At 35.6% G+C, this 11888-nt stretch overlaps 1 protein-coding gene and 1 long non-coding RNA gene across 2 annotated transcripts; one reads left to right on the forward strand and one right to left on the reverse strand.

Annotated features, from left to right (window-relative positions):
* Positions 1-262: 262 nt before the first annotated feature.
* Positions 263-1883, forward strand: LOC132277467 (UPF0481 protein At3g47200-like). Its single transcript, XM_059779320.1, has 3 exons — positions 263-505; positions 635-1067; positions 1186-1883. The coding sequence occupies exons 1-3, from the start codon at positions 263-265 to the stop codon at positions 1881-1883; spliced, it is 1374 nt and encodes a 457-aa protein (XP_059635303.1).
* A 691-nt stretch (positions 1884-2574) lies between these two features.
* LOC132279088 (uncharacterized) lies at positions 2575-5390 on the reverse strand. Its single transcript, XR_009471209.1, has 4 exons — positions 5084-5390; positions 4058-4170; positions 3637-3765; positions 2575-2920 (listed from the first exon to the last, which is right to left on the reverse strand). It is a non-coding gene; the product is annotated as an uncharacterized LOC132279088 (long non-coding RNA).
* Between the last annotated feature and the right edge of the window lie 6498 nt (positions 5391-11888).

Below are 11888 nucleotides of genomic sequence, written 5' to 3' on the forward strand. Positions count from 1 at the left end.
AGAGATGACGTCATCTTGTTGGCTGATATTATACACTATATATTTATATGAGAGAGAGATGACGTTGTGATAGACTATATATTTATGTGAATGAGAAATGACACTACCATGACAGATATTGTGGACTATATACGTTCATCAATCATTAATCATGGAGTAAGTTTTGGCTTGCTCAAAACAAAAAGTCCTGACATGAAACATATATTAAGCGATGGAGAGTAAAATTAAGCTATAGATCCAGATATATGCTTGCTGATCGGTGATGGAGATCAAAGAAGAAAGCTTTAATAGGGTTATGGAGTCTGTAGTGATTAAGATCAAAGACAACAGACAAAACTATGACCTCCTGTTCAGGCAGGATAATGCCTGGCCACGGTTACCGGTCATAAAAAGTGTCCCCAATATGCTCCGTGAAGAAAATGGAAAAGCTTACACCCCTAGCGTCGTATCTATTGGGCCTCTCCACAACAGAAATGAATTTCTGAAAACAATGGAGGCCGACAAGGTGAGCTACATGCATTTCTTGTTTGAACGAACACAAAATTTCGAGCAAACAAGAAAAGATTGTGTGGAAGCAATGTTAAGGAAGGAAGAAGATTTCAAGAAATGATATCCAGATTGTAAGCTGCTGCAGGAGGTGGTTGACGATGACACCAGTAGTAGTCGTCTTGTAGAAATGATGCTAATTGATGGTTGCTTCATTATCGAACTTATATACAGGCATTACAAGAAGGAAAAAGAGCCAATCTTGCAGGATGCTTTCAGGCACTCTGCCATACTACGTGACTTGCTACTGCTTGAGAACCAGATTCCCTTCATTGCTCTTGAAGAATTGTTCCGCCTCACGGTGGAATCTATGGAACCTGTAAGTGGTAGTAGTAGTGCTAACCTTATTGAATGTATCCTCTCATTTTTCGGTGATAGAATGGGCTTGGAAGATACAGTTGACTTCAAAAAAAAGGATAGAACTCGTGATCCTTATCATATACTCCATCTCTTACACATTTGCCACCAACCAGTTGTTGAGGATGATGATGATGCACCTCGCCATTTTAACGAACCCCAAGGTAGTACCAGTCAGTGCACCTCGCCAGGAGTAACTCAACCCGTCAGCCAGAATGGGAAAAGGAATGGGACTCCTACTCCTTATCATATACCCCCACTTGCACATTTGCTACCAACCAGGAGGAAGAGGAGGTGGAGTACCAGGCCGTGCGCCTCACCAGGAGCAACCTAGCACGAGACACGAAGCAACTCAACCCGTCGACCAAAATATTGCAGGAGGAGGAGGAGTGTCAGGGGCATGTCCATGGCACCTGAAGAAACCGGGTACAGGAACGCAACTTTACTTTGAAGGAGTCAAGTTGCGGAAACATAAAACAAAGAACCTGTTTGATGTTCGGTTTAGGGGTCGTGATAGTTTGTGGTGTTTTTGGAGAGGTCGGCTTGAAATCCCACGTTTCTGCGTTTATAATTTCACCGACTCATTGTTGAGAAACCTTATTGCTTTCGAGCAATGTTGCCCTTGGATTAAGAGTTCCTTCACGTCCCATGCTTTTCTCATGGATATCCTAATAGATTCGGTGGATGATGTTAAATTGCTTGAGAAAAAAGAAGTCCTATGTAACCATTTGGGTTCACGTGAATCGGTGGCGCAAATCTTTAACGGAATTATCAAGAATATTACTGATCCACGACCTTTCCATTACCTTGAGCTACGGAATGAGATGAAGCGTTTCCGCACCGCTTTTCGTGAACAATTGGCAACGGTGACGCGGCATTTGGGTGGTAATTTATGGATAGTGATATCAGTCATTGGTGCTCTATTCATTTTCATGTTCGCGCTTTTGCAGACCATCTACTCCATACGTGCATCAAAGTAGCTAGCTAGCTAGCAAGCGTAGACGGTACGTACCTTAATCCAAGTGGCCGAGTTATCAGCACTTGTGTACAGAATTTCATCTTTATGATTTGTCATTTGCATTAGAACCTTTTGTTTTGTGTCTTTTTATTTGCATTTGATCTTTGAAATATTTGTACCTGTATTGTATGATTCTCATCAATTATATATGACTAGTGTTTGATTACCTTTATTTATTTATTTTTTGGTATTGATCACAGTCAGTCATGAGCCCAACCAAAGACCCAGTGGCTCATGAGGCCATTCCCACCCAAGTCCACCCAACAGAAGCAGAGTAAGGCAATTACCAGGCTCTACTCCTCCGAGCTTTCACCCAACTCTCCTACAAGAAATTTGATTTTCAGTGACAGTTCAATCTGCCCCTAAACGACCCAAGACCGTCCCTAATAATTGATCACTAATTATTGCACCGTCCCTAACTGTATTAGGGATAGTACCTACTGTCCCTAATAGTTTATATATTAGAGACAGTTTTTGAGTATGGTCCCTAATAGACAATAGATTTTTATTTTATTCTATTTTATTTTTCTTTGCTCTTCTAGATTTGTGTTGTTATATATATATATATATATATTAAAATCAAATGGTTCCAAACATCCTCAAAAATTAAAACATCATGTTAAACCAAATGCATGCAGCCCAAAAAAATCATATGTACCAAAAGAATTCTCTTTATAGTTCATTATGATAAAATATTTACAACACATGCTATTAACCAAAGAAAATACAGCAAAAATTCAAATGTCTTAAATATTCAATTGACTAAAGAAAAGAGAACCATGTTGGCCGTTCGAGTTGTTGTGACTTCCACCGAAAGGTAAATAACAACCTCTTCATAAGATGAAAGATGACAACTTGAAGAACTTGCAACCATGAAGCCACATGACAACCCACGAGCATCTGTTAGAGCTGGTTATGCATTATCACTGCATCTTTTTTCTCTGGAATGGTGCCATCAGAATTTAAAGCAGCTTATGACGACTTTTCTACCATTTTATCCTGCAATTTAGATAAAAACATTTTTTAGAATTATAATTGAAATATAAATGATGACCAAATTTAATAGCGCACACCACCATTCAAAATTGGACCTAAGCCATTAATGATAGGAAATTTTCCCAAAAACAATTAATCATATATTAACCTACCAACTAAATAACACTACAATCAAGATTAAGAGATGAATTGAAATATACCTTTCCCAAATTAAAAAAACATAATTAATTGCAACTAAACTTCTAATTTCTGTTTGCAAACCATGACAAAATCCTAGATTGGCAATAATCACAGTCCTTTATCAAGAAATTTTTCACTAGTAGCAGTTTCAGGAAACATTTTTCTGAGCAGGACTTTGAAACTAACCCTGTCTCTCATCTTAGCTATATACCACAAGTCATTTATCATCCTCTATAAATTCTCCATTATTTTCATCTCTCAAGGTAACAAGTTTCCCACCACTTATTATGAACAACTCGCAAAAGTCAGGTTCATGCTGGTGAATGTAAAATAATTCATTGGTTCCACTCTTCGATTTTCTACGGAGGAAAAAGAAAAAAAAGGGGGAAAGAAGACATAAATATGACATACTAGTAAAAAATAACAATCAAAGATAGTGCTAAAAAATAACAATCAGAGATAGTGCTAAAAAATCATGAAACTACATGAAATGCAACATGATTAATATATGGAATGGATGGAAATGGCATTGTGCATACTCCCTCTCTTGTCCATCCACAAATTTGGCCCCATTTCTTGTGATCTCTCTTACGTCTTCCAAAAGTGCCACTGCTATTCCAAAAGTTGAGAAGCCAAACATCCCTCTAGGCAATACATGCATGATGCACCTGTAACAAGTAACAACAAAGTTAGTATAAAAAAATCAGACATACCCATATGAAGAAATCTACAAATTTGTACATAAATAATATTAATTTTACCCTAAAAGTATCAAATTCAATAGTTACCCACATGAAAATAATTACAATTAGGAACACACTTGAATGAACAAATTTACGACTAGTGAGTGATTTGAACTGCTAAAATTTGTTTTTGTTGCATACCCAAAATTGAGAATTGACAAAATTTATAATAAAAAAAAAATTTGTACTGAAAAAGTCACAAAAATAGAGAACATACAGTGCTTCTAACCACTATATGAGGACTTGCAAAGTGTCTACAGAGATCCAAAATAATCTTGGGATGTTCACCGTAGCTGTCATAACAATGACCTATCTTGGATTTCTGCATACCTGTACATACACACAATTAACTTTTAAAAAAAATAAAGATAACATCATAGTACAAATCAAACATCTTGCTTTCTAAAATCATTTAGAGAGAAAATTTCTTGGTCAAAGCCATTCAACTACTACAAACAGACCCTTTGATTCAACAGGCAGGTTTCAAAGTAATGTAAAACGCAAATCTAATCAAAGTTACTTGTCCCAAAAAAAACCAATCAAAGTTTTTTAGTAAATAATAAAACTGTCCTAATTAAAAATTCAGGTTTTCAGGAAAAAAAAAGAAGAAAAAGGCAGTGAACAAAATAAAATTAGGATATAAAAAAAAAAAAAAAAAAACACACGAACATCTTGTCGAACATATACATAACTACTTTATATCTACGGAACTAAAAGCATATTTCAGATACAGACTCTTGATCTTCAAGTATTGAAGCCGAATCTATCTCCATTAGATGTAGTATATGAGGAAAAAATTAAAAACAGCAAATGCAGTCATCTAAACGAATAATTATTGGATAAAGACACCGATTGGCTTACAGATTAAGCTAAATCAGTGGTGAAAGTGAAAGTCAAACAAGAATTCAGATTCTCTCAAGAATTTATTAGCTACCCACATGAAAATAATTACAATTAGGAACACAGTGCCTTGAAAATTTACAACTCAATTACAACTTATTAATTGTTAGGCCTTTTGCAATTATTCACAATGAAATTGCCGATCCATAACAATATCATCTATACTAATTGACTTAATTAGCAAAATGTTGAAGAACTGTTACACGTGATTTTTTAAAAATGACCTTAAACACAGAAACTTAAACTTATATAACAACCTGCTAACTCAAGTCGCCTGAAGTAAAGAACTAATTCTCACAACATCAAGAGCCATATCGATATATATATATAGAGAAAGAAATACCTGGAGCAATTCGATTTGATGTCGAATACAAATATTGAACCGAATGAGAGTGAGTGGGAGTGAGAGTGAGGTATTAGGGCTTCAACTGGAAACAAAGAGATTGAATCGAACGGAATGATCTGATGTGGAATACGGATTGAACCAAACCAAATGTTTGTGAGTGAGATATAAGGCCATCGGCATCGGTATGGTCATCGTCTTCAGACTTCAGAGAAAGAGAGAGGGGGGCGACAGGAGAAAGATAGGGCACCGCGAGAGAGAACAAAGTGAGAGAGATGTAGAGGGTTGCCAGTCGGTTACGATCTATATATATACAAAGGGGCCAAAACTACATCGTTACTCAATAGAGAATTATTGACAGTCCATTTAGCGTCCCTAGAGCCCATTTTATATTTAATTTTTATTAAAAAAAAAAAATGGAATTTAAGTTTTTGCTTTTACCGTCCCTAAAAAAGGGGTAAAGTGCAATAAATCCCTTGTACTATTAGGCAATTATACAAAACCCCCCTTAATTAAGCATTGCCCCCCTGAACTATTAAAAAGTTGCGTTTAAGGACAAAATTAAAAGTCACTGTCACCAGAGTTAACCGGAAATAGAAGATTACCATTTTATCCTATGACCAAACGACGCTGGTTTATTGTTTTATCAAAATCCAATCTCAATATCCAATAGGAATCTGCCAGCACATCACCATATATATATATATATATATCACAAACACTACTTCATGTTAGCAGCCAAACACCTCCTTACGCTCTCTCTCTCTCTCTACTCTCTCCATATGTACGCTATCCTTATCCGGCAACACATGAATCACCGACCAATCACAACCTCCGTCAATTGAACCAGCCAACGACCATCACCGGCGACAACGGGTGCCGACTTCGGATATTTTGATTGGAACCTGATTTGGCGAAGTAAAGCTCTGGATTTTGCCGAACGTCCATCAATCGACCTACAACTCTCTCTATCTTGTCTCTCCCCACAATAATCCTAAATCTGGAATTCCACACCTCTGACTCCAATCTTCAACACTTGAGTAATTAACTTCTCCTTGTAAAACTCTTCCACGAGCAATGGCCATGTCACAAACAAATTGCCGGCTGCGACACCAATTGGAGAACTTGAATTTGGAGAAGAAAATAGTGGTGATCCGTGGTCTAGCTTGTTAAAAGGCCTCTATTCAACTATATATATATATATGTATTACGATAGTGATGGTCGGTTATGAAAAGTGCCCTCTGTTGAGTGGTGGTAAGGGGAGGCGATATTGCGCCGGCGTAGACGGGGCCGGTGGAAACTGGCAGAAGAGAGAAATTTTGGAGGCACGTCAAAGAAAGAAGCAACTAGGCAATTTTGAAAAATCAGAAAAAGATAAATAGATCAAAGGTGTATTTGAATTTTGTGAAGGGATCCATGAGATGGGTCTTAGGTTTGTGTAACTATATATATATACACACACACACACACACACACATATGACTTGTATACTTATTTCCTCTGTATCACGATTTTAAGAGGGACGTTACTGATTGTTTAATGGTTGGAGAGTGTTTATAGAGACTGAGACCTTCATGAGAAAGATGGCATTAGGGAAGGAAGTTATGGGGAGGTATGGTTTACTGTAGACTGAAAAAGGGTTCAATTTGGGGATTTATTCAATAAGGATAAAATTGCCATTTTCAAATTGCAGCATAGGCCACATGTGCATCTTACGGAGAAAACCTGCCGGAACAGTGTTACCTGGTGTTTACTGTAAAAATTGAAATAGTTTAGAAGGTTTATTGTTAAAATAGAAGTTCAGGGGGGGTTTTTAGTGAGAAAGAGTAAAGTTTAGGGGGAGTTTTTTGCACTTTACCCCTAAAAAGGATATATTTAGTGACAGTTTTTGTCCTGTGCCTAGAATACGTCACAAATACCTATAATTCTTGTAGTGTGGTCAGGCCTGGAAGCCAAGAAAGAAATTTTAGGACAAATATACACTTCTATAAATAGAAATTAGCAAAAGAAATGGAGGCAGATTGTTTGGAGTGTAAGAAAAGACTTTCCTAATACAAAAAGTAGTTTTCTTGCATCTTCATTTGGCTCCGTCGGTGGAAAACGGAGAGAAGAATCTGTTGATTTTTAGCACCAAATGACACAACTCCGATCGGGAACAAAAATCGGAGAGAAAGGCTCCCGACACAACTCCATATATTACATATATATATATATATATATATATATATATATATATAGTATACCCACAATATATATTTTGCGTAACACTTTCACTCTCTATTTGAAAAAGTGTGCTAATAACCTCCTTATTCTTTTAACAATGTACGAAAAAAACTCTCAGACAAATATATGACATAAAGTAATGTTGGAATGCCGTTTTGCCCTTTTACTCATCCGAAAATGCCCAAGGGAGTGTGTGTGCTAATAATATCATAATATAGTGGTGTTATGTATATATTTAACCCACTTTTAAAGATTTTTTTTCCATTTTGAAAAAGTGTAATAAAAAATTACTTTCTATATATTTCTCCTTACATTTTGTTATCTGTCTCTAAGTTGAGAGTTATACATTTCCTAGGGTGTCACTCATAATTTAAAATTTTCTAATATATGTTAAAATAATAATTATAGCTTTTAATTTAATTTTAAATAGTAAGGTCAAATTTGATATTTCACATCTCATTTAACGGAACGTCAATCACGAATGATGAGGAGTCTTCAGCTAGGAAGTTTGACCGTCACACAAAGCTGTAAATCAAGATAAACTCCACTATCTTGGATAAGGATAAGAATACGTTCTCCCTTTCGTGTTGGAAAAATATAAGGAATACTCCTCCTCCTTTAATACAACTTGACACCCCCATAAAGAGGGCTTTCAGGTTAACATAAAAGGTACGACACAAATCCCTAAGAGAGCTTTGACCTTTCTTTCCACCCTCCTAATCTAGCACTGACTTGATTGTCGGAGGCTTTTAGGCCGGTATCACTCCGATACTCGATCATCTTTCTCTTCCATTTTTAGGTACGATGTCGCTTCGGGTCACCGCAGAATCTCGCATCATCAGTTGGCGCTGTCTGTGGGAAACGATATTAGTTTCCTAGAATAACAATGATGTTGTGATCCGGAGTCCATCTTGGAGAAGGAAGTCAGCACCCCTTGCGTCTTGATGGAGGAAGCCACCAAGACCAATCACATGATGGTAGCAGCCACCATCAACCTGATGGTGGAAATCAATCGCACGGTGATGACAGTCACCATCATAAGCATGGTATGAACCAGTCGCATCATGATAGTGACCGTCAATTACACCATCACCACAACTAACTTCGCCTCGGGGACGACCACCTAAGGGGAGAACATTCCGAGCATGCATCCCATCATGAGAGCGTGTTAAGGCGTGCTCCGGAAGACGGCGAACGTGTTGCAGCATTGGAACAACATGTTCAGAACCTTAGTCAAGGTATGAACCAACTGGTCCAGCAAAATGCAGCAATCATGCGCCACTTAGCTATCCCTGCAAAACCCGTCATGGAAGGTGACGACGATGATGACAGAGTTGGGCACAGCCATACGGGAGGTAGATGAAGAAACCGTCGTGCTTCAACGGCTCATTCTCCACAACAGAAGATTTCTGGTGCACAGACAGCTCGTCGCCGAAAAGATGTCTCCGATGTTGGAGAACGCCCGAAGCTACCCACGTTGATCAGCAGAAAAATCTACCTTTTAATCCTCGGGTGATGGCTCTGCCATTGCCAAGGAAGTTCAAGATGCCCTATCTTGAGAGTTTCGACGGAACCCGTGGCCCACTCGATCACCTGGAAACTTTCAAGTCACTAATGAACTTACAAGCGGTCCCAAATGAGATCATATGCAGGGCGTTCCCTACTACCCTCAAAGGGTCAGCCTATGTCTGGTTTAATAACTTGAAGCCAGAATCTGTGATACCCCCTAATTTCGGGACACGGGTTGATCAAGTCCGCGCACAAAACCAGGGGATATAAAAACAATTAAAGTATTTAAACAAGCACAGAATATAAGAAAAAATAAAAAGAATAAATAACTCATTGAGGAAAACTATTAAATAATATTTTCATCAATACTTCTCCAAAAATACAGCTCGGGAATCCCATAATGCAAGGACCCCTAAAACAATAGTTAATAATCCAGTAAATTATAAATTAAATAATTTTATCATCCTACTTTGGAATAAACTGAAAGAATGGATAAGTCCTCCAGTTACGGATCCTCAACCTTGAGACTTGGAACTTCTAATAACCTGAAAAACAAATCGTGGGTTAAACCCTACGAGCAAGCTCTCTCTACCAGGCCTCTGAAAACCAATAAGCAAATCATTTTTCACCAAAACCAATCCTATTAAAGTTTTTATCTTTAATAAACAATGATACACATATGTATAAATAATTATATATAATACACTAATCATATCCATTAATAGGTTCATTAAATTTAAAACCATTAAACAATGATTAAATTAATAATCATTCCTAGACCAAATCACAATTTCTTTTAAAGAAATTCATTTAACCTTAATTCAATCCTAAACAATTATTAAACCATTAAATAATAAAATATAATTAAAGAAAAAATATATTTAATCCAATCCCTAATAATAATTGTAATTATTTAAATCACATATCCAATATCCAAGTTTTGACAAATCATTCATGTCTGCACCAATATTATTTTATTAATATAAAATAATATACTAACCTTTAAATACTAGATTATTCTAATATAAGAATATTTAATCCTAATTCAACTTACACATTCAATAACCATATATGAAATTTTAATCATCCAATTCAACTATGCTTTGGCAAATAAACCATGCCATTATAAATATATTTATTTATATATTAGCAATTCAACCATGCCTCCACAAGTATATTTATTTACACATTTGGCAAATCAACCATATCATTATAAATATATTTATTTATACATTGACAACTCAACCATGCCTCCTTTAAGTATATATATTTATACTTTTAAATTAACAATTCAACCATACTTTCTGTGTATGTATTTTATTCATACAAATACTTAGGTAAAATACTTACGCCTATGACAACTCATCCATGCCTACAATTCAACTATGTATCAACTTTAAACTTAAAAATAAATTAATTCACACATAACCATTTCATGCATATTATATGCATAAGATTAATTTAATAACCAGCCTACTATAATATATCAAATAAGAATAATAATTTAATTATCTTAAATGATATATACATGTACCCATATATTATAGAATATATATATATGTATAATACATTCAATAATAATCCTTGATTATTTAAAATCATATATACATATACATTAATGAATATATATATACATATAGTTCCTTCCATCCTACACATAAATTAATTAAATCATATATACACATATATAATTAAGTATATATATAACTCCTTCCATCACCAAACTATTAATTAATGACATTTACGCAAATTAAACGTCACTAAATATCGTCACAAATGGTTTCCTATAAATACTCCATATCAGTTTAAATAATTTTACAACACCATTTAAATAAAATGTAAATATCTCTTAGTATGATAGGAATCTGATAATGAAATTGGTACAATTGGAAAGAGGACGAAAAATGCTTGAATTTGAGATCAAGAATGACCCAATTTTGATTTAAGATGACTAAGTTATGACCGTTTTAATTTTATGTCACAAATAGGCAAAATAATTGGCTGAGCTCAAATACTACTGTGAGCACAACCGCATCGGATTAAATACGACACATGGCGCACTATGATTCCCTGCTGCATCAACTCTAATGATTCGCGCCACACTAGATTTTTTCTAAGTTGATTAGACCACATCTACAGTCCAGATGCATGCGCACACTAGATCTTCATATACTGCGATGCGCTAGATCATTCACCCTTCATCATTTAATCCAACAGCTATTATTTGAGTACACACCATGTTTTTCATGTGCTGCGCCATACCGAATCAACCATCCCCCATCAGCCCAATCCAAGGGCCACGATCCACGTGCATAGTAACATATATATATTGCGCCGCACTGGATTACATCCTATTGATACGCCGATTCCTACTGAAGTGATTTCTACTGAAGCTTCTATATATATATATATATATATATATATAATTCTTCCAAAAAAACATAGGAAAATAAATCTAATAAATTCCTAAAAAAATATAAAAAAATACCAGAAAATTCTAAAAAAATTATATAAAATTCCCCGAAGTTCTATAAACCCTAAATAACCCTCTTGGGTCATAGATCATGTATAACAGTTGATTTAAAACTAAATATAACACATACATTGATTAATTTAAAATCCAAAGTTATAAAAAAATAAAATATAATATTTCATACTTTTAATTCATTATAACTAATCGGTATTTAATTAATAAATTTTATTAAAGCCTTGATACTCAAGGTGAAATCTTTATGAGTTCTAAGAGGAAAGTTAGAGAAGAACTCGCCTGAAGGTTTCGAAACGAAACCGACGCTTCAAGCCTTGATTGTGACAACCCTGATTTTTAGGCCAGCGTGTCTTGTGATGAACCGAAGATTGACCCGATAACGGATCCAATATGCGGAGGCGAAAACAGAAAATAAGACTCTAAGAAGTCAAAATAACCTTCCATGAGGTCGTGAAACTCAATGAGAACTGATGCAGAAGCAAAAGACCAAAAATATGACAAATAAGCCCCCAGGGGCAAAATAGTCATTTCTGAAAAATTGTGGACTCGGGTGCCACTGAGCACACCATTGGAAGGATAACAAA

Source organism: Cornus florida, unplaced genomic scaffold, assembly GCF_030987335.1.
Source record: "Cornus florida cultivar Cherokee Brave unplaced genomic scaffold, ASM3098733v1 CherokeeBrave_3.0.0_Hap2_Chr10, whole genome shotgun sequence".
NCBI classification, from domain to species: Eukaryota; Viridiplantae; Streptophyta; class Magnoliopsida; order Cornales; family Cornaceae; genus Cornus; species Cornus florida.